The 21265-nt window shown below is 39.6% G+C and overlaps 7 protein-coding genes, 1 long non-coding RNA gene and 1 pseudogene across 11 annotated transcripts; 4 read left to right on the top strand and 5 right to left on the bottom strand.

Annotated features, from left to right (window-relative positions):
* Positions 1–125: 125 nt before the first annotated feature.
* LOC133845465 (uncharacterized) lies at positions 126–1273 on the top strand. Of its 4 annotated transcripts, none has more exons than XR_009894777.1 (4): positions 127–266; positions 360–575; positions 633–746; positions 995–1273. It is a non-coding gene; the product is annotated as an uncharacterized LOC133845465 (long non-coding RNA). The 4 variants fall into 4 exon arrangements; XR_009894778.1 differs by lacking the exon at positions 995–1273 and adding an exon at positions 796–814; XR_009894779.1 differs by having other exon boundaries at positions 145–364; positions 428–575.
* A 1119-nt stretch (positions 1274–2392) lies between these two features.
* LOC133844350 (nuclear transcription factor Y subunit beta) lies at positions 2393–3858 on the bottom strand. The gene is made up of 3 exons (XM_062278293.1): positions 3728–3858; positions 3230–3661; positions 2393–3139 (listed from the first exon to the last, which is right to left on the bottom strand). The coding sequence occupies exons 1-3, from the start codon at positions 3758–3760 to the stop codon at positions 2504–2506; spliced, it is 1101 nt and encodes a 366-aa protein (XP_062134277.1). The 5' UTR covers positions 3761–3858; the 3' UTR covers positions 2393–2503.
* Positions 3859–7671: 3813 nt separating this feature from the next.
* Positions 7672–8381, top strand: LOC133844871 (larval cuticle protein 1). The gene is made up of 2 exons (XM_062279146.1): positions 7672–7859; positions 7924–8381. The coding sequence occupies exons 1-2, from the start codon at positions 7848–7850 to the stop codon at positions 8311–8313; spliced, it is 402 nt and encodes a 133-aa protein (XP_062135130.1). The 5' UTR covers positions 7672–7847; the 3' UTR covers positions 8314–8381.
* Positions 8382–10320: 1939 nt separating this feature from the next.
* On the top strand, positions 10321–11020 carry LOC133844870 (endocuticle structural glycoprotein SgAbd-9-like). The gene is made up of 2 exons (XM_062279145.1): positions 10321–10474; positions 10557–11020. Exons 1-2 carry the CDS (start codon positions 10364–10366, stop codon positions 10944–10946), a joined length of 501 nt encoding a protein of 166 aa, XP_062135129.1. The 5' UTR covers positions 10321–10363; the 3' UTR covers positions 10947–11020.
* Positions 11021–11808: 788 nt separating this feature from the next.
* LOC133844869 (larval cuticle protein LCP-17-like) lies at positions 11809–12596 on the bottom strand. The gene has a single exon (XM_062279144.1). The coding sequence runs from the start codon at positions 12541–12543 to the stop codon at positions 11929–11931; it is 615 nt and encodes a 204-aa protein (XP_062135128.1). The 5' UTR covers positions 12544–12596; the 3' UTR covers positions 11809–11928.
* Positions 12597–16051: 3455 nt separating this feature from the next.
* LOC133844412 (cuticle protein CP14.6) lies at positions 16052–17674 on the top strand. The gene is made up of 4 exons (XM_062278373.1): positions 16052–16156; positions 16705–16883; positions 16944–17019; positions 17131–17674. The coding sequence occupies exons 2-4, from the start codon at positions 16708–16710 to the stop codon at positions 17284–17286; spliced, it is 408 nt and encodes a 135-aa protein (XP_062134357.1). The 5' UTR covers positions 16052–16156; positions 16705–16707; the 3' UTR covers positions 17287–17674.
* Positions 17675–17731: 57 nt separating this feature from the next.
* On the bottom strand, positions 17732–18394 carry LOC133839968 (odorant receptor 47a-like). The gene is made up of 2 exons (XM_062271623.1): positions 17843–18394; positions 17732–17782 (listed from the first exon to the last, which is right to left on the bottom strand). Exons 1-2 carry the CDS (start codon positions 18287–18289, stop codon positions 17732–17734), a joined length of 498 nt encoding a protein of 165 aa, XP_062127607.1. The 5' UTR covers positions 18290–18394.
* Positions 18395–18503: 109 nt separating this feature from the next.
* On the bottom strand, positions 18504–19056 carry LOC133839967 (putative odorant receptor 98b). The gene is made up of 2 exons (XM_062271622.1): positions 18795–19056; positions 18504–18694 (listed from the first exon to the last, which is right to left on the bottom strand). Exons 1-2 carry the CDS (start codon positions 19054–19056, stop codon positions 18504–18506), a joined length of 453 nt encoding a protein of 150 aa, XP_062127606.1.
* Positions 19057–19901: 845 nt separating this feature from the next.
* On the bottom strand, positions 19902–20874 carry LOC133839966 (odorant receptor 47a-like; annotated as a pseudogene).
* Positions 20875–21265: the final 391 nt, after the last annotated feature.

Here is a 21265-nt window from a genome sequence, read left to right as displayed (position 1 = left end):
AAGAGTATCAGAGTGACTTGAGTCTAATTTCAGTTTACTCTATCACAAATTTCAGCTTCAACTTGCAATCATTTTACCTTTGAATTTAGTGTCAAACATGAGAGTCCTTTCAGTAAGCTGAAGCTAACTTCCACATTCATTCGAAAACAATATTTTGTGCCGATTACATCGCTGGAATAATTTCAACATTACAAATTTTTAAAATTATATTTGCCTTACCTTTGCACTTTTAACGCGCTTTTATATTTATTAATTTATTTTATCAAGTAAATACCAACAAATCACGCATATATAGTACACAGTGCCGTCAATCAACATTTAAAATTTTAACCAACATAACGTGTTCCTAAAAAAATTAGTAACGGTAAGCAGCGAATTAAAAGTGAATAGAATGCAGCCATTGATGCATCGACCATCAACTAAGTAGTGTAGATGTCGCTATAAAGTGTATACATATATTCTTGATCAGCGACATCTGCCGAGGCGATATAAAAGATGAGAACGATATCGAAGTCGACGATGCGGGATGTTTAAAAGTGAAATAACGAAGCACAAAATCAAATGCAGAGATATCGGTAAGTTTGAAAATTAAAAATGTTAAATTTTAATAATAATGATTTCATTGCTTGTAGCATATTACATTTTTTTGAAAATTCAATTATCCATGAAGGATTTTATTTAACTATTTTTAAATGCCCAATGAAGAGAGTAAAAGTGTTGCCACAAATTGAAACTTAGAAATATCGGTAAGTTTAAAAATTAAATACATATGTAACATAATATATTTTTGAAAAGTCGTTGAGATGCAGTGCTCATTGGCTTGGTAATGCACTGAACAACCAGTGAGCAACTCAACATCTGAGCAATGAGCAACTGAGCAATATTAGCGAGTTTTCTCTTTTGAAAACAAAGAACAAGTGAACAGTGTTCGCCTAAAAGAGCAGTATTTACACAACACTACTTAAAAAGGATTGTTTAAAACTTATACTTCCAGGTGATCTATTACTAAGTGCGGCCAAAAATGAAATGCTTTCCAGATATTTGAAAATATTGTAAAAAAAAGTCGCACAAAAATATGCTTCCGAACTGAAGCTGACAAAGCAAATAGTCAAGGCCGAAAGTGAGCTGAAACTGTCGCAGAAAAGTGAAAAACTTGCCAAAACAATTGGAAGAACTTCAAGCACAATTGGAAAACCTGAAGGAAGAACTCAGTGCGCTCTTCTGCTCTTTCAGCTGAAAGAGCAGAAGGTCGCACTCGAACCGGAAAATAAGGCGCAAATTAAAGATATCGTTACTCATTGGGCTGCCATCGAGAAGGCAGGTGGAAGCGCATCAAAAGGCGGCAGACAAGCTAAGGAATGAGAAGAATGAGTTGCGGCCAAGGATGCACAGAAGCAGGAAAATGGTGACCTGCAAGCTGACAATGCAAAGGAAGCTGGATACGCTTTTGAAGGATAAACTCTCGTATAAACTGCAGCGTGACAGACCAACGATTTGCGAAACGCAGTCAAGGAAAACAACAGAAGGCGAACTCAATTTCGCGGAAATTTCGATTTGTTTTTTTGAATCGTTTTGCAAAAGGATTATTTATTACTTATTAGAATATTTTTTTTTCTTCCTCAAATTTTGATCTTAACAACGTAAAAATCAACGCATCTTATTGTAATTTAATTTTTTCGGCCTTGACTATTTGTTATGTCAGCTTCAGTTCGGAAGCATATTTTTGTGCAACTTTTTTTTACCATATTTTCAAATATCTGGAAAGCATACATATATATATATATTTAATTAATATGTTTTTAGCAAGTTCGCTTTTTAAATTTGATTTAGATATCTGTCAGGAGCTATAAAATCTCTTAGTAGGCTGCGTCCCTTTAGATTTATAGTTAAAAGCAGTGGGTCAGAGGAATCTAAGGCTCTATTAAACACATCTGATCAGGGTTGCCAATTTTGGTACATTTTCAATATGCCTGGACTACAATTTTTTATAAAATTTTATGTTCACACATATTGGGTCTATTCCACCAGACACAAATTTTGTATCAGTTAGAAAGTGAACCATGAACACTGAAAAACACTGGAAAATATCGCATACAGTCGGTTGGCGACGTATTGTGTCAATTGAGAAAATATGTATGTGCCAATCTAAGGTTATATATTGTGAAATACAAAAAATCTTTGGTGAAAAAATTTGTGGTGCGTTTCTGCTAAAATTGGTCAATTTTTTCAAAATTTTGGTACATACAATTTTTTTGGACGTGATTCTAATTTATTTCAGATTTAATTTGTTTACATTAGCATTTCCACTGATACTTGAGCTATAGCAAACTAATAATCACAAACTTTGCAATTACAGTTGGAGTATCTGAAATTTGCCAAAAATAAAAAGTCGTTTTAGTTTTTCATGGGCATGTATTTCATGCATTTGAATGCGACTAAATGTACATAATTAACGATTAAGTTAGTGTCGATTAACTGGAAATAAACAACTCAGATATGAATTTTACTGCTTTTCAGATTTTGAAGACTTCTTGAAGCGTCTGTTGTATTGGTTATAGCCAAAGGGATCCACCAACTGGTTTGGTCTGCCTCGCAATTGCTGTGTGATTAATGCCTGTTGCTGTTGCTCGTTGCGCTGATCCTTTTGCTGCTGCTGTTGTTGCTGCTGTTGTTGTTGTTGTTGTTGCTGCTGTTGTTGCTGCTGATTAAGATTCTGTTGTGCCTGTTGCTGCTGCTGTGGCGTTAAATTATTACCAAGCTGTTGACCAAACTGTCCGGCATACTGGGCGGGCAAATTGCCCGAATGCAGCGTATTAAACTGTTGCTCGGGTTGATATTGTCCGGAGTTTTGAAAGTTTCGTTGTTGCTGCAATTGCTGCTGCTGTTGCAGTGGCGTCAATTGTTGTCCAGGTGCTGGACGAAATGCGGCAGACGATGGCGGTAACTGTCTATACGGGGTTTGATAGGGATTTAAATTCGGATTGAGAGCGCCCTGTTGATATGGCTGAGCGCCCACAAAGTATTGCGGCGTCGCTGGGATGCCAGTTCCCTCGGCTCGAAAGCCATTCTCATCAGCAATATAACGCACAGTTATAGGCGTGCCCTCGGGAGAAGTGTACGAATATGAACCTTGTATAACCTGTAAATAAAAGTATAATTAAGCCTAAGAGTATGCCACTATTTCTACAGTAGTCTAGCATTAGAGTGACCAGTCGTCAGTTGTAATCACCTGCGCCTCGACACCCTCGCCATAGCCCAAATTCTTGACGTAGCCCTGAGCCTGGGCCGTGGTGCCATCTGCTGCTGCATAGCCATAAGAGAAACTTCCATCGAGATTCAGTTCATTTTGATACGCTGTGATGGGAACGTAGTTGCCCTGATTGTACTGATTGTATCGATATGGATTCTGTACGCCAGCGCCAAGCGGTGTTATGGGTGAGGTGAGCGGGTTAAGTGGGTTAAGTGGATTCAGCGCAGTGCCTTGAGCTGGAAAGATGCCTTGTCCGGGTGCCTGTTGTCGCTGGCGCTGAAAGGCGGACTGCTGTTGCAGCTGTAATCCTTGCTGTCGCTGCTGGAACGGCGTCTGTTGAAAGGGCGCTTGGGGAATCTGGGCCTGGCCAGCGCTCATTAGCGCCAGCCATAAAACGGAAAACACTAGGCACTGTAGATGAGACATATTTAATTGGTGATGCGGGAGGGAACTGCAGCTAGACGAGATCATGTTTACCCGCATCGGCCGAACACTGCACTTGGAAGGCATTTAAGCTGTCAACGTTGTCATAAATCTCACAAAACGTTTAGCAAATTACACGCTCGATAAATCTGACGTTTCACTTTCGCGCTGAGTTGTGATGGGAAGGAATGGATGATGCTGCTGCTGTTGCTGGTGCCACTAGAACTTGCCGATTGACGTGCAACGACTGCAACTGCATCACATCTAGCTAGCTCTATTTATACAGCTATCCGAGGCAGGCAGTCAAGCTCAACAGTCGCAGCCCAAGCCGCAGCCCAAGCTCAAGCCCTAAAGCGCAGCTCGATCATAAGAATCGCCGGCGCCCAGCGGCCGCTTCCTGTGTGCATATGCACTTGCCACATGCCACATGCCCCTTGCCCCTAGGTGGTATCAAGAATCTGAGCATCTGCACCGCAACTGTTGGCGATCTTGATTTTGATCTTGTTGTTGCTACTGGCCGATGGACGATACAAGATGGGTTGTAATTTATCTACGGCCCGCGAATACGAATCGTGTTAACAGCCAACAGCCAACAGCCAGCTTGGCGGTTGCCGGTAGTTGGTTGGCAGCTTTATTGGCTTTTTATTGGCCATTGACAGAAGGACAAATAAATTTGTTAGCGAACTTCATAGCTGGCATTGCCATGCTTGAGTCTTGAGTTTTTCCGTCGCTCTCCTGAACCGCACAGCGAGTCAGTATTTATGATGTTGCATGCATCAGATAGATGCCACTAGATACATTGCCGTATGCAAATGCCGCACTTTTTGCTCTAGCTCTTGTCTTTTGTTCTTAAGGTGTTTATGTGAGTTATGGCATCAGTTGATTTTTGGGCTACTGGGCCGTATACGCAATTTTTTGTTTCCAATAGTCAAGGTTAATCCCATACTAAAGAGACTTTGCTAATTTTGAATATAAAAGATCGCATGTTCCCGTATCATTTATTACTGTCTATCTATCAAGGAGGCAGACTTCAGACACCCCCAAAGATTTAGCATAATCCATTGTTGTCCATTGTCAGTTGGATGGAGTTCATCATTTGTCATTCGTCATACATCGAGGCGTTGCCAGTTGTTGGCTTCATCTGTTATGATTGCAATAAGTCATTTTTGTAACAACACTGCCTTGCCTTTACTCACTCGACGTTAATGCGATTTTCACATTTGTCATGCGTTCTGGCTTGCAATTTACACAGCTAACCTGAACATACCTACTTTTATGTTCATATTCTCGACTGCCTAATTGAATGTGTTAATTTTTATGGGATTTTTAATTCTACTTCACGGCGGCAAAGGCAAGGTCATGGCTTCTGTTGCTCATGACCATGTCCAAAAATTGCATTTCACATGGTTACGATAAGTATTTTCAGTGGAGATTATATGTTGTGTAGATTTTAATTACTATTTGAGAGAAGTTACATTATTTTAAAATCTATTTGAAAGCAGTTACTTTATTTTTAAATACTATTTGAGAGTATTTACGTTTTTAACTCTAAGAAGAAGTTGTTTCTTAGTTATGCTGTTGAAATTTAAAATGCAAAAAATGGAAAAGCGAAAACGAATTATAGCACATCTTACTTTCAAGTTGAAGTATTGTTATTAAATATTTTGGCAACATCAACTTATTGATGCTCGTTTAGCTGTATTTTTTCGACGCGTTTACTAAAATCAATATTTGAATTTTCGCCCCAACTTATACAACATATTCTTAAAATTTTCATACTAATACCTAAAAGTATGTGATGGAAATTTAAAATAATTTTAAAATGGTTTTAGTCATTAACAACTGCTGAATCCTCTACAAGCAATGCATGTAGGTGTTCTGTAATATAGTTGAAGATTACTTACTTTTGCAGATCACAATAATTTTAATATATGTATACATATTTAGATATGTTAAGACTTGCTGATGTAAAGAACTAATTTTTAGGAAAAATTATATTTTTTTCATATTTACTTCAATTTTCCTTTTATTAGACAATTCGATCACGCATTGCATCGACTGATGACATTGAAACTGAAGCTAAACGCTAATTAATCAAATTCAAAATTTCAACCAATTTCTCTTTTTTGAAATGTCGAAGACAACTACATTACACAGAGATTAGTTAACAATCTGCAAATATTGCAAAAAGCCAAATGCGCAAAGAAATTTGTTCATTTCGTTATATGCGATATTTATGCAAATGTTTACAATGAGATGAGATCAGTAAGTGGATGAGAAAACAAAGATGTTCGATTCATGTTGTAATTGTGTATTGGTTTATACTCGTACTTGCAATTAGTAACTGTCATCGACTGATTATGAAAGCCCTTAGAGAGAGATAGATGTGCAATTAATCGATGATCAGTTATCGCTTAAGCAAATAATTAATAATTAAGCAGAGAATTCGTTAACAATTGTTTCCATTTTGTTACTTGCATTGCTCTCAATTTAAATATTTTTTTCAGTTTTGACTTTTTCTGTCGCTGTCTTAATGTATTGCATAAGTCGATTCAGTTGTTACATCAAATTGGGAGACAAGCAGTAATCGTGTTGAATTAGATAAAGTAGGTGCAGATGAAGATGCTGTTGAAATTAATGCATTAATGCAAATGATCCCAACAATGAGAAATGATGGGGATTTCAAGCAACAAATTGCATTGGAACCGGAGCTGGACACACCTCCCACGGCTGTGAGTATTATTAATCGCTGTGGGCTTCACAGTTGAAATGAAGGCATTTGACATTTTGGTTTGACTCAGTTGCAAATGTGGTTCCATTAGGCCAAGTTTTATGATTTGTAACGAAACCGCCAACGAAATGCTGTAAAAATTAATTCAGTTCAAGATCTGTGCGTATCCCGCTTGCTGTTCCGGTTTCAGATCAAGTTGCTTGTGCTCAGTTTGCATCTTCTAAAGGTTAATGTGTCGCATCTAAGTTATACACTCGTTGGCATTGCAATCGGATCGTTAATGAGTTTCTATTACAACTTCAATGGACAAGTTTTGCAAACATCTGCAAAGCAATCGTATTATTAGAATCAATTTATTAATATGTTTTTTGTGCAGCTCGGATTTGGGCCTGGGCCTCTCGCGACTGGGCGTGTCGCCATCAACGCCTTTTGTGCGCCAAGGCAAATGCCAGCACTGAATTGGGAGTTGGGAAATGGCAATGACTGAAAGATACTCTGTAAACAATATAAGCTAGAAGTTTCTGCTGCATTCATCTACATTTACAAATTGGCATTCAAGCTACTCCCCACTTAAGACATGGATACAGGGTGTTGGTCTATGAATTGCCACTGCTGCAGTTACAGTGTCGTAAGGTTGCGAAATTGCTAAAATTATTATTAAATTCTTGTGGCATAAATGTTAGTCGCTTCTCAGTGCCCACCCACTGTAACAGTTGAGGCTACGCGACGCGACGCCACAAGACGAGACTCGATGCAAACTGGCAACTGGAAACTGGCAACTAGACAACTGGCTGTAAATTCAAATGTGGCCACAAAACTGAATGCAGAGCAAGCGGAAAGTGAAACACAGAATGGCAATGGATCGGAATTTGCATGGAAGTCAAGTGGAAAACGTTTACAAGTCTGCAAATAAAACCGTAACTGCAACTGCAACTGCAACTGCAGCACGTTGCAAGCTATTTTGTCAGCCACTCAGCCGTTACCTTTTCTGCACCTTTCGCTTTCGGGGCACGCCCCGCCCACTAGGCGACATGTTTGTACAAGCAATTTGACAAATTTGATTAGCAAACTGCACCCACACCACATATGTTAAATAACATACTACTCGTATACGTAATATACAAATATCTCACACTCCCACACGCATATTAGAGTACGCACCAAGTTCTTTTTGACGCTGTAACATAGTGCAGACAATGGCCAATTAGTTACATAATAAACAAACACACTCCGTTGCCATTTAAATTGCAAATCGGACGACGAAACAAATAGAAACAGTTCAACAAACTGCCGCTGGCCATTTCTCGACTTGTGCCGCAACTTTCTATTGACCCAGCATAAGCAGAGAAATGATTTGACTCCAACGTCTTTGTATATAAAGCTAAGAACTCTTTTGTCTGCGGTTTAGTATTAGCATAAATTCACAAGAGCCGTCCATAAAATATGTTCGCATTGGTAAGCAGAAGCACTGCAGATACAAACTAAACTCCAGTTGGCTACTAATGTCTAATCTGTGTAGTGTTTGATCTTGACTTTAATGCTGAGCGGCAGTCGCGTTGAAGGGGCGCAGACGGAGCTGACGGTGCCGATCATTAAGTCAGTCGCAGAGCAGAAGAACGATGGCTCCTACTTCTTTGCCTATGAAGGTGCCGATGGCAGCTACCGGGAAGAGGTGGGAATTGTGAAGCGATCGAGCATCAACAACATTAACACGCCACCAACTGATGATCACAACGACCATGATAATGATGAGACGGAACTGGAGATCTCGGGTGTCTATCGCTACATTGACAGCAATGGGCAGCGTGTGGAGGTCAGTTATGTGGCCGACAAGAATGGCTTTGTGCCCGTGGGCACAAATATACCCAAGGAGATTAGCGATGCGGCGAGGCAGTCTGCAGAGAGTTAAGCTACACTGCAAGAAACTACATATTGAGTATTATTAAAGTAGTAAAAAATAGTTAATGATTTGTTTAACATGAATTCTTGTGGTGCATCGTGTTACGTATGCATTGATTGCGCTCACTTCGGCAAATGTTATTTAAACAATTATCGAAATAAGCGACTCATAAACAATACCGAGGCTAGCTCCACAGGCTTTGGCCAATAAATTCAAATCAAAAGCTGCGCCAGCTCAGCGTTAAACTATGCCAATGAGGAGCGCCATATGGCCAAGTGGTTGCCAAGTGGCCTGGCCAAGTGGCCGGCAGACACCTCCTCCTCGAGCACCTCGTCGTCTCCATGTGCATCTTCATCATCAGCTTGGAGGCTGAGCACTTTAAAATGTTCATCGTGTTGACGATGCAACATATTTTTTGCCTTTTGCTGCTGCTGCTGCTGCTGCTCTGCTGTTGTTGTTGGTTTTAATGTGAATTCGTTTGGCTGTCAGAAATATAAATTGTTGCAATTTTTATTGGCCCTCTTCTGACACTATGCACAACATGGTAATTTTCAGTCAGTCTTGAACCAAGAGAGGCCCAGTAACCCAGGGCAATGTCTACAGCTAAGCTTTTGATGATGACTCTTCCATAATATAGTATAGAGTTTGCCCTTTGCCAAATGTCGTCTGTTATTCGCCACAGTTGACGCGCGAATAATGAAATCGAAATTCGATTCGAAATAAACTCGAAGCAGTCAGTGAGCGTGCTTTCCATTTTCTTAGAAGAAACGGTATTAATTTATTTATAGTTTTGAATATTTCTTGTTAATTGAATTAATGCTGCGAATAATAACGGTGCAGGCGATAAAATGCATTGGCATTTATTTATGCAGCTCATTTGAATTTTAATTTGCGTCATTTGTCAATTTAAGTTCGTAGTTGAATAGTAGTTAAGGTTTGATTGTTAAACTCTAGCTTAAGTACAATGTAATTAATAATAAACAACGATGCTAAAAATTAACAAATTTATGTTGATTAATTTATGAATATTTCAATCTATAATATTGCTTTTTTTCGTTTATGTTTTCAATTTAGTTTGCCGTTAGAATTCCAGTTCAACTTGTTCTGGGAATTATCAAAAATTCCTATGTGAAACATAATTCGCGAAGTCAGATACAAGAATACACCTTACAAATTGGAATGAATCATGGGATTGTGGGTGTTTTTGGCTCGGAGCATTGTGTCAATGCTTCACTGCTGAACTCTGGCTCCTCCTCCTTCGTCTCCTCCTCTGCAATTGTCATTGGCTGAAATTTGCACATTACACGATGCAGATACAAGAGTGAGTAGTTGTTAATAAATTACGAGAAGCATTACACAAAGCGCTGACATTTTACATGCTAAATGAAAACACATTTGTGGGCTTGGTGGATGCCAATGCCGATGCCACACGGCAACACACACACACACACACACATACATTTATGCCACTGTCAAGTGGAAATTAATCGCGACACCTTCAAGACTTTCAGAGTGGGTGAAGCGGCATCAAAAAGCATCGAAAGTTAATGGCAACTGCGCGGCACTGCAAAAAAGTCTGCGCTAATGGCTGCATTGATCGATTGATGGATGCCATCAATAAAAAAATAAAGATTCAATTGTCATGAGTCAATGCGGTACGGAAGTGGCTGTGCAATGTCTCTGGAATAACTGGAATGGTTGGCACGTTGTTGTCGTCTTGTCTTTATCGACTGGGACAGACATCGCTAAGCCGGCCAGGTGGTTGACACATTTCTCAATGCAATGCGGGGAACTGGAAGTGAATAAGACAGAGAGAGAGAAAGAGATAGAGAGAGAGAGGGAGACCAGTGCGAACGAGTCGAAGTTGACCCTGACATTTAGAGTGAAGCAATTTCGAGCATCGTTTAAAGTTTTGGCCCGTAGCGCAGATGCCATAAACCGGGATGCAAACATGTTTGGCATGTTTAAGCGAAAGAGGCGTTAAGATATTTCGATCGCATTGCGTGTTGCGTCGCTTTCGAAGCGCAGCGCATAGCGCATATAAAAGCCAACACACAAAATGCTATTCACTCAAACTCTCGCTTTCAGTGCTCCAGTTCCCTTCAGCTGCTCCAGCTCCAGCTCCAACCAAAAAACTAACAAAAAAAACTATATAAAGATGTACAAGTTCGTAAGTAATCATCGCGATTGGATAGTGATTGTGTGTGATTTATTAATTGATGTGACTCAAACACAACTCAAATGATTTGCAGCTGCCACTGTTCGTCCTGGGATGCGTCGCCTGCACTTTGGCCGCACCTGCTACCGATAGGGGAGAGGAGAAACCCATCGTGACGATTGTCCGATCGGAAATCACCAAGGATGTCGATGGTGGTTACCACTCCATCTTTGAGAACTCCGATGGCACATTCCGCGAGGAGACCGCCAAGAACGTCGTCGATGAAGATGGTTATGGTTATCTCGAGCTGGTTGGCGCCTACAGCTACTACAACGAGAACGACGAGAAGGTTGTTGTCAACTACACCGCTGGCCGTAATGGATATGTTCCCGTGGGAACAATTGTTAACCCAGAAATCTCCCAGGTTGCTTCTGATGCTCAGTACTTGCCCAAGCCAGAGCGTGAGGCTCCCATTGAGGAATAAGCTAGAAGCAAAATGTAGATAATTGTGTAACTCTGAAATGCCAGTGAGATTAAAATGTAAATGTAAAATAAAAATAAACTACTAGCTCATATACATAAATTAAATATCGTCTATTATTATTATCACGAAAGAGCTGCTCAATAATTTGTGGCTCGTGTTTTGCGACTTTGCTTTTGCATCTCTCAATCTAACTGTGAATCTCAAATAGTGCCAGCGGATAAATTAGAAATTCCCGACGCAAAAGACCTTGAAAATCAATTTGGCACAGACGCAAAACGCAATGATCCCAAAGGTGTTATATATATACATATATTATATGTATATTATAAAGTGTTGATTAATTCACACACCAGACTTAAGATGACGTATTGCTTTCATCTATCACTAGTTGGGGCTCTTCATTATGGGGTCTTTATTATCAATAAACTAACATTCACATGATTAATTAAGTTGGTAATTATGCAAATATTGTTAGAGAAAGATCATCAGACTTTGCAGCCAAATTAATGCGATATAAAAGAATATTAGTGATTAGTGAAGAGATTTAAAATTCGCTTAATTTGCCAGCCAAACTAAGTTGCCGCCACAAAGTTATTTGTATTTTTTATAAAAATATATTTACCATTGTTATTATCAATAAAAACTACAACGAAATTTGGCTCAGCCATTTACACAGTGTTTCATCAGCAAAAAAACAAACACACATCTCTGCCTTCACCATGAAGTTTATGACATCATCATTCCGTCAATTAGCATAAAGTTGTTGTCTAAAAAAACTGCAATACACACAGATTGCGTGTTTGATTTTTCATAGGTCAGTCAGTCTATTATCTCTATAGGCATCTTTGATGTGCCAATCATCAGTAAATTAACAGCTATGATTTTGCCTAAAGACATAGGTATTTTATTGCTTAGCAGTTAAATTAGAACGTACACCGCTGCGTATACATAATACTAAAAATAGTTAAGAACTAAAGACTACTTAGACAGCGACTTTCTTGCTCTTCTCTGGCTGCTCAACTTTGGCGACGGGCTTCTCCTCGACGAGCACCTTGACGGGCACAATTTGGGATGTGGCTGCCTTCAGCTGTGGCCTGGATTCAGTGTGTTGCTTCACATCGGTTTGAGCACGAGAACGACGTTGCTTCAGTTTCAACTCCTGCTCCTCCTCGTAGGTGTTCACATTGGGCAAGTCAGCAGCAGCCTTGGCATTCAGAGAAATCTCGCTGGGAATGTTGGTGCCAAAGGGCACAAAACCATTCTTGCCAGCGGTGTAATGCACCTCGATAGTTTGTCCATCGGCATCGACGTAGCGGTAGGAACCCTGCACCTCGAGAGCTTCGTCTTCGGTACCAGCATCAGCCAGACTGGCTTGCTCGTGGCGGTAGGAGTTGTCGTCACCCTCGTAGGCGAAGCTATAGGAGCCATCTGGATTCTTATCAGATTTGTAGCTCAACAATTGCACAATGGGCTTCTCAATGTCGCTGGCCTGACGTCCAACGGTGCCGAAGTTGCCGACAACGTTGACAGTGCTTCCAACGGAGGCGCAGCTAACACCGCTGGCCACCAGAAACAGACAGACAATAGTTTTCAGCATTTTGCGTGGTGCGTTCCTGACAATGTTTGCTACTTAACTTGACTCAAGAAGACCAAAGACCTCGGCTTTTATAGCGACCACCAACAAAAAATTAGCATCCATTACGTTATCTGTCCAAAGAAAAAAGGAAAAAACCACAAAGACTAAGAAAAGAAACCAACGAAAAATAAAAGAAATTCTTTAGAAACGAACCTAATGTGCTTTAATAAAACACTCACAGCTCACAACATTTGCATAACTGCGAGTGTTTATGATTCAACGAGTGGCGAAATATCAACAACGATCTGCCATCTACCATCCACCATCTGCCATCTGCCATCCTCCATCTACCGTCGTCTTGCCAAGTAGCCTGGCAATAATATGACGATCGATCCACTTGATGCTGATACCGAATTGACTAATTGATTTGTCCCATCAATCATGGCACACCACACAAAAATTCTCATCTCACACACTTGGGTCACCTCTACGGTATGACTGATGATGTCTTTTGGGTCTGCGGAATCCGCAAAATGTTTGAATTTTTAATTAATCGACGTCACAAACTCGTTTGCATCGCTAACAAAACACAACATTCAAAATCCCACCTACACTTTAAAAAAATTAATGAAGAACTAGCTACAAAATTGCCAAATAAATTGTGTTTTTTTTTGTTTATAATTAAAATATTTGAATGCAGCATTTAACTTTATTTTTAGATTAATAATAAATAATGTTTTTAAGCTATGAAAGTAATTAAATTGCTTAATAAAATTGAAAAATAACAAATATTTTTATATGCATGAAGCATTTATATTTTCAACAACAAAATAAAGTATATGTATATATAAAGTATATATTTATACCCGCTACAGATAGGGTATAGGGTTATTATAACTCAGATAAAAATTGTATAAGGTATTTAAGAAATACTTTTGTATGGGGAAGAACGCCTACTTAGTCTTAATTTCTTTGACTGACAATTTGGGGTTTTTTGTACTTCTTGGTATATTTTGAATGTAATACATACCAAATATAGCCATGGGTAAACTTGAGTCATTTTGTTGTATGAGAAGCGGTCGCAGTCGAGCAAACCTTCTTACCTGTTTTTTTAAATTTTATTTGACAATCTTTAAGATTATATGAATTATGGAAGAGAAGGGAACTGTGTATATTGTGGACTATTAACTTGTTAGACCTTTAGCTCTATTTTTTATGGGTTTTAGTTATAATACTTTAATTTAAAATATAATTATATTTTAGGGCTTAGATTGGGTAATTTCCTCACCTGTTACTAGCCTAGAAAAGAGTGACAAATTATTAAAGACTCGTTCTACTATCGAAATTGTGACCAATAGTATAAATATTTATTCAATTCTTCCCAAATAATTTCGACTTCATCACAACAATTTGTCATTCTTGCAAGAGTAGTCGGTGCATGTATCAAATGGAAATCGTTGGAAACTGTTTAGGAAACTGCACTGCAATTAGCATAAAGTTGGCGCATTGTTTGCAGCTAAAAGTAACTTGGCTAACAACACAACACAGCACAGCAAGCACAGAAAGAATCAAAAAACAACGTAAACAAAGCTACATAAATTAAGCTAGGTATTAAGCGCACTTAAGATGCGCTGATTGAATCAGAGAAATGAATAACAGCAGCAACTAAAACAACGCGACCACATGCGATTCATTCATCACTTTGAATGAGTTTGAATTTGAATCTGAAGCTGAGACTGAACGCTGGGCACACGGGAAACTTCTCGGAGAGCAGAGGCAACTGTGTAATATGAGTGTGAGACCAGCTCGTATGTCAAATGTGAAAAATACACTTAGGCTGAGCGAAAGATGCGGACTATGTTAACGACGAAGGCCAGCAACAACAAAAAAAACATAAAAAGGCGGCCAACTAATCCAAAGGTAAAATCCACCGAAAGCAACTAGAAAAGGGTGGCAACACAGTAAAGTGAAGTGGAGTCGGGCGGAGTAGAGTAGAGTGGAGTGGAGTGGAGTGGAGTGAGGTGGGAGGTGCTGCGAGAGAAGGCGTCGTCTTAGTTGCTGCTGCTGTAGTTGTTGTTGTTGGAGGCGCGTTAATCTCGTGCGATGTTCATCATGGCATGTTCGTGATCATCGCGCACTCTTTAATGCTGTTGTTGCTGTGGCCGCAGTTATTGCTGCAATTTTTATGAATTGCAACTGACATTTCCTACACGCTGTCGCTGTTGCTGTTGTTGTTGCTGTCCCGGCTAATGCTTCGACTGCAGCGAAACGAAGACGAAGACAAGAAGAGACGGCAAAAGTTTAAAGTTTAAGCCGAAAATTGCAATTTGTTTGCGCCGGCCGGCATAACTAACCAACAACAGCCCCCGCCTTTGCTCTGGTCCCTTGCATGTCATTTGGTTCACCTTTAGTGGGAACTGGTGCAATTGGGAGTGGCAATTTGTTCGGTCAGCAGTTGGCCAACTAAAATGTCTAAATTGTGTGTATGGATTTGCTGCACAGCAGCAGCAGCAGCAGCAGCTGAATGGTGAACGATCATCGGCTGCAGATGCTGCTCGCCAATGACGATAATGATAATGATGATGATGATGCATCATCGGCAAACAATGGCAAACCAACAATGAGGTGCATTAAGCATTTTAACGGCGCATTCAATGCACAATTTTTATAGACCACAAACAAGTGGGCAAACATTTCATTGTGGCAATTCCCGCCCCGCGGCTGAGTCGCTGTTTGTTGCAATTGTATTGCAAATGTCAATAAAAACGACAAAAACGCGAAGAAGTCTACGACGACAACAACAACAACATGAATTATACTTACGGATAGTTGAAGCCACTTGAATCTGATTCGAAATGCTACAAAACCAAATGGGCGATTCATCAAGCTAAGCAATTGCAACATCTATTCAGCTGTCGAGTATTAATCTTTTAATTAATATTTGAATTAACAAATTATTGCATGTTGCGGCGCATCTCAAATTGAATCGCGTACACTTGTACATTCGCACACACACACAGTGACACACTCGGACAAACGCCAGCGTGGGCTAATCAAATGAACTTCGTATTGCTAATTCACATAAATTAATACCTAGACAACTTGGCGTGCCACACACACAGACACACACATACTTTGACGCACCCACAGAATGAGTCTAGTAGCTGATAATATTACTGCCACTCACACTTGTATGCTGCTGCTTGTATACGTACTGCAGCACACGGCGTATGCGCAACGCCCATTTGCATTTCAAACTCGTTGCGCATACGCCGCATGGTACAGCAGCCTCTTCCGATTTTGTTGCTGCTGCCACTGCTGTCAGTTTGGCATGTTGCCATCTCTTCTTCTTATTCTCATTCTTCGCCCTCCTCAGCCGCTTCTGCTGCCAGCCATTTGATAGCTACGCTGCGCTGCGCTGCTCTTGTTACGGATGCTGTCGCTGTCGCTGCTGTTGCTCTTGCTGCTGCTGCTGCTGCATCTGAGACTGGAACTGCAGTGAATGCAATTTTGGTATAAAAACTTTTGTGCTGACTGCAGTCAAGTCAAAACAGTTTTGACGAGCCTTCCAAGCGCAGTAGATCGCTCTACCAAAATCATTCTTCCCAACACGAAACAAGTCGCGAAGTTCGAAGTGAGTTTTAATAGTGTTCCTTGTTGTTGTGGTGTTCTGTGTGCAAGGATCTGAATCACCAAAGAAAAGGATTAATATTGAAAAGCAAAAAATCGAAATAAAATTCAGTTTAAATATTGAAAGGACTTTTTCACAATCCAAAAAATTATAAAAAGGATAATTGAATTGTGTTGTTTCACGCTCAGTTTATATTAGAGAATTAATTAAGATATCCTAAAATACGCTTTACTCTTATTGACAAGTTGGGAAATCTTTTGCAAGCACATGCATATTTTCCCAAGCTTAAACCATCTCATTGCCATTTTGATTTACTTTCGAAAACTGCTAAAAGATTAAGGCAAATTATTATAACGATCATATAATAATTACGCCAATCTAAGCTTGGCTTTATAAAGGTCAACAAATTGACGCAGTCGAATCAAACTTATGTCTCAATCTACCAATCATCTAATTCGCTTGTCTTCCACTTACAACTCTCGCACGATGCTCTGGCGCCGGCGCCGATTCAACCAACGAACGAACGAACAAACGAACGAACCAACCAAAAGGTCATGCAGATGCTCACCTACTCCTACGCTGTCGCTGCCCTTGCGATCTGCTGCCTCAGCTCCGTTGCCGCACAGCCTCAGCGTGGTCTGCCTCAGCCACGGGGCAACTCGTTCGATGCCAACGCAGCGATATTGAAGCAAAACTTCGACCTGAACCCGGATGGCTCCTATCAGTACAAGTAAGTTAACGCTACGTATACGTAATATGATTAATATTAATGCATTATTCACTTTGCCAGTTACGAAACGAGCAACGGCATTCGCGCCGATGAGGCGGGTTACCTGAAGAATCCCGGTTCCCAGATCGAAGCTCAGGTTTGTCTTCCAACCTCGTTGCCGCATTTTGAGTGCTGCCTTAAATACTTTCACCTTTCCTGTTGTATACTTTGAGGTGCCTCGATTGATCTTGATTTCTGCTTCTGACAGGTAATGCAAGGCTCGTACTCGTACACTGGACCCGATGGCATCGTTTACACCATTACCTATATCGCTGATGAGAACGGATTCCGTGCCGAAGGTGCCCATATTCCAACACCGCCTCCAGTTCGTCCAGCTGGCGGCCCGGGCAGATTCTTCAAGTAATTGATGTGACCGTGGAATGATTATGTTTAATTGGATTAACTTGTATGATAGCGCATCCCGATGGAGCTTCAGGGCAACAAGCTCAGCTGGTGATCAGCCACAAATTATTCACAGACCACTTCTAGCTTCTTCATTCTCCACTCAAAAAACACATACACGCAGAGACACGCATCTTTATTCTTCATGTTTCGACTCTCACAGCATTTAATGTGTATATTTATGCATTCTCAAAGTTCACCCAATTTCCAATTCCCAATCCTGCTCACATCCCACCTAGACTTTAACGAATTGTGTAAAATATGTTTTGTACATAATGTAAGTTTGATTGTTAAATGTCGTACGATAAAACGCAAGCTATGCAATAAAACAAATATTGCTCGAAAGTAAATGGGATTTTCTACTTATATTTCCAATTTGCAGCACATTAAGTATACGCAATGAGAACCTAAGAAATCGATCGTAAAAGTGCTAGATATGACAAGGCAGTTTTTACAATCTAAAAGCATAAGAAATATTAATTATTCTTTAGGTAATAGCCATTTTCTTTACTGCTTACCGATAGGAACACCCTCATGTTGGCCTCGAAGAAGTAGCCATCAATGCGACTGCCTCGTTGAGCGCGCATCATTGAGATTTGGAGGGAACGTCCAACCGTGGGATTGACTGCAGTTGCCTCATACCAAGGACAGTTGTAGATGGCATTGGCGAATCTTCTACTCTCGGTCTTTAGATACTCCCCACAATAGCAATAAATGTAGAGTTGTGCCAACACGCTGAACATGAAAGTCGCATAGAATGGCGTCTTTGGTTGGGCAAAGTTTTCAGACAGCGTATAGCCAATAAAGCAGAGCAACAATGAGGCGACAATCAATTGCATGCAGATGGTTAGACGAAAGAAACGATTCAACACATCACTCATGTCCAAAATGTTCTTGTAGAGTTGCAGAATTTCACTGAGACGCTCTTGTGTCTCCTCAAGAGTCTCGACGCCAAACAATTGCATTTTATACTGTGCCGATTTGTACAATGCAACCAGATTGTGTGTCAATGCTGTAAAGTATGTGTCTATACAGATGGTGGGAAGAATAGCGCCAAAGCTGGCACAAACTACTAAAACGTAAGAGAGCAGAGCAAAGGACATCTTATTGTCATCCCATGGATAACTGAAAAAGTTACTCTCATCACTTCAAAACATCTCTTTTATTGATAGATACAACTTACGCGCAGGGAAAGGTCAGCTGCAGCTCCACATTGCCAGTCTGCCAATAGAAAATAATCGTGTTCACAATGGGCATCAGAGAGGAGAGTATTGCGGTTAGCATAAAGCTGTTCTTGTAAATGCCACTCACACGTTGCTCGCTTTGATTCTCCTGTCTGATGATGGAGGCCGACACCTCATCTATGCACTCTGTGAAAAAACAAACATAAAATACTACTTAATAATCATAAAAGCTTACCTCTTTCCAGCATATGGCGAAATTTCGCAACTAATCGCTTCAAATCTTTACGTAGCCACATAATTATACTGAACTTTAACAGCGCCAAGAGATCGACAAGCATTGATCCAATGCCATCGGTTAGATTATCCAAGTTCTCCACATTTTGTAGAACGAAAACCACAATCATAGGCTGTACTACAATCAATGCAGTCATCATCACAGTAGTTCTACACGGATGCAGCCAACCATTTCTGCCATCGACTATGTCAAATCCCAAAACTCGAAAATATGTGCCCTGCACCTTTAAAAAGTCCTCGGTCAACGTGTACATTCTGTAAATTCGGCAAGCTTATTGACAGAAGTGCACAAAGTGTTTGCAGCTAACCGGTTCTATCACAAAAATTCGTGAATATTTAATGTATTTAACACCACCCATTTAATTAATATACAAGTCGACTCCATGACGTAGAATAAATCGCGTCGACTGCATTTAAAAAAATCAAAACATACTTTTATGCGCTTGCATATAATTAGTATTCAGTTTTCTTGTTTTAAATTATTTAGATTTATAGTTTCTTTTATAGATATATTTATACAATTTAGAATTCTTTTCAACTAATTTTTATAAAAAACGCATTATTCATTTTTCTCTTTTTGCATGCAAGTATTTAATTTCAGTTTGGTTTACAAATTGAATTTGAAATATTATTCATTGCCAATACACACTGTACTAATGCCTTGCGAAATAATTATCGCCAATATAGCTGCGGGCTAGTTAATCGATAAGGCTTTAAAATTGTGTACTTTTTGGGTGCATTCTATACTACGTACATATCAAGTAATCATAGATCAATTTAGTTATAAATATTGTAGACTTCACGTGTCTGTTGTAATTAGAGGTCAGCTACTTAAAGCGTTTTCAATTTAATTTTTTATTCAACAATGTGCTTGCAAAATGTCTTTAAATTCTATTAGGAAATAGTATCGCTAACGAAATACTTAACGAAATAAATGTCCTTAAATTCTTTTGAAAAACGAATCGTAGTAGCGTTAAGCGTTTTTCACTTAATTTTCTATTTAATAAATTTTTAAAATTATTACAATTCCTTTAAGAAACTGAGCGCAATAGCGTTAGATATGACATGGCTGTCATTACAATCTGTAGATTACAAAAAATATATTTATTCAAATGAAATTGCTGGAATTTATAATATTCACCGATAGAAAAACTTCCATATTAGCGTCAAAGAAATATCCATCAATTTGAATGGCACGCTGAGATCGCATCATTGAGATTTGCAGATACCGTCCAATTGCTGGATTCACTGCGATTGTCTCATACCAAGGACTATCGTAGATGGCCACTGCAAACCCTTGGCTGGTGGTTTTCAGGTACTCACCGCAGTGACAATATATAAGAAGTTGGATTAGAACAGCGATAATAAAAACGATATAGAAGAACATCTGGGGTTGGCCAAAGTTGTAGGAAAGTGTAAAGTTAAGCACACACAAATGCACCGAGGTGAGCACCATTTGAATGCAGATTAGTAGACGAAAGAAGTGCTTCAGCCGATTACTCATGTCCAAGCTGACCTTATAGAGATATATAATGTCACGCAGTCGATCATTTGTCTCTTGTGGCGTTGTCACCGCGAAGAACTGCATTTTGTACTGCGCTGTCTTGAAGAGAGCAACCAAATTGTGTGTTAAAGATACGTAAAAAGTATCTAGAGCGATTGTGGATAAAACAACTCCAAAGCTGGCAGTGCTCAATATTCCACAGGAAATGAGAAAATTGTGCAGCTTTAGATTGTCCCACAAATAACTGAAAGTAATACAAATTTTTAATGTTTTTTTTAAATTATTTTTGCTGTTCAATTTACTAGCAGGGTATATTCATTTCTAGTTGTACTTCCGCTGAGGTCACAACGAGCAGCAATATTCTTATTATAGGCTTCGAAGCGCTCAAGACTGCGGCAAGTAGAAAACAATTTGCGTAGACGCTGCTTATGCGTTGATCACGTAGATTCTCTTGGTCTATAATGCGGGCGGCAATTTCACTTTTGTACTCTTTGAATGAGTAAGTTTAAGACAAATTCTTACTTAAATCACATTTAAATACCTTTTGCGAGAATCTTATGAAATTCATGGATAATCCGTCTGAAGTCGTTTCGCAACCAAATAATCAAACCGTACTTCAACAAGGACAAATGATTCATTATCATTGCGGTCAGTGCATCGGTCAGCTTTTCAATGTCTTCAAAATTGACAATGCTAAAGGAAACGACCATAAACTGAGTTATGGATACGCAAACCATCAAGACAATAGTCTTCCAAGGTTGCAGCCAGTTGCGTTTGCTTCCGATTATATCAAAGCCTATAACACGAAAGTATTTGACTTGCAGCTTAAGAAAATTACCGGACAATGTTTGCATCCTGTTGGTATATCAGAAACAAATTAAGTTCCGCATCTGAGTGTTGTTCTTTATATGGAAACTAAGTGCACAGTGATTCCAGTTAATTAGTATCTAATGATTCTA

Source organism: Drosophila sulfurigaster, chromosome 3, assembly GCF_023558435.1.
Source record: "Drosophila sulfurigaster albostrigata strain 15112-1811.04 chromosome 3, ASM2355843v2, whole genome shotgun sequence".
Taxonomy (NCBI): Eukaryota; Metazoa; Arthropoda; class Insecta; order Diptera; family Drosophilidae; genus Drosophila; species Drosophila sulfurigaster.
This window is presented reverse-complemented; position numbering and strand designations above follow the sequence as displayed.

Bases quoted from the DNA above. Each gene is read 5' to 3' on its own strand.
- LOC133844350 (XM_062278293.1), bottom strand. From the start codon at position 3,760: ATGCCTTCCAAGTGCAGTGTTCGGCCGATGCGG. The intron at 3,662-3,727 runs GTAAACATGATC...TCTCATCTACAG, and splicing joins GCAGTGTTCGGCCGATGCGG to TGCCTAGTGTTTTCCGTTTT. The intron at 3,140-3,229 runs GTGATTACAACT...TTTTATTTACAG, and splicing joins GCGAGGGTGTCGAGGCGCAG to GTTATACAAGGTTCATATTC.
- LOC133844870 (XM_062279145.1), top strand. From the start codon at position 10,364: ATGCTATTCACTCAAACTCTCGCTTTCAGTGCTCCAGTTCCCTTCAGC. The intron at 10,475-10,556 runs GTAAGTAATCAT...AATGATTTGCAG, and splicing joins ATATAAAGATGTACAAGTTC to CTGCCACTGTTCGTCCTGGG.
- LOC133844869 (XM_062279144.1), bottom strand. From the start codon at position 12,543: ATGCTGAAAACTATTGTCTGTCTGTTTCTGGTGGCCAGCGGTGTTAGC.
- LOC133844412 (XM_062278373.1), top strand. From the start codon at position 16,708: ATGCAGATGCTCACCTACTCCTACGCTGTCGCTGCCCTTGCGATCTGC. The intron at 16,884-16,943 runs GTAAGTTAACGC...TCACTTTGCCAG, and splicing joins GATGGCTCCTATCAGTACAA to TTACGAAACGAGCAACGGCA. The intron at 17,020-17,130 runs GTTTGTCTTCCA...TGCTTCTGACAG, and splicing joins GTTCCCAGATCGAAGCTCAG to GTAATGCAAGGCTCGTACTC.
- LOC133839968 (XM_062271623.1), bottom strand. From the start codon at position 18,289: ATGCAATTGTTTGGCGTCGAGACTCTTGAGGAGACACAAGAGCGTCTC. The intron at 17,783-17,842 runs GTAAGCAGTAAA...TTATGCTTTTAG, and splicing joins ACATGAGGGTGTTCCTATCG to ATTGTAAAAACTGCCTTGTC.
- LOC133839967 (XM_062271622.1), bottom strand. From the start codon at position 19,056: ATGTACACGTTGACCGAGGACTTTTTAAAGGTGCAGGGCACATATTTT. The intron at 18,695-18,794 runs GTAAAGATTTGA...GTTTTTTCACAG, and splicing joins CAGTATAATTATGTGGCTAC to AGTGCATAGATGAGGTGTCG.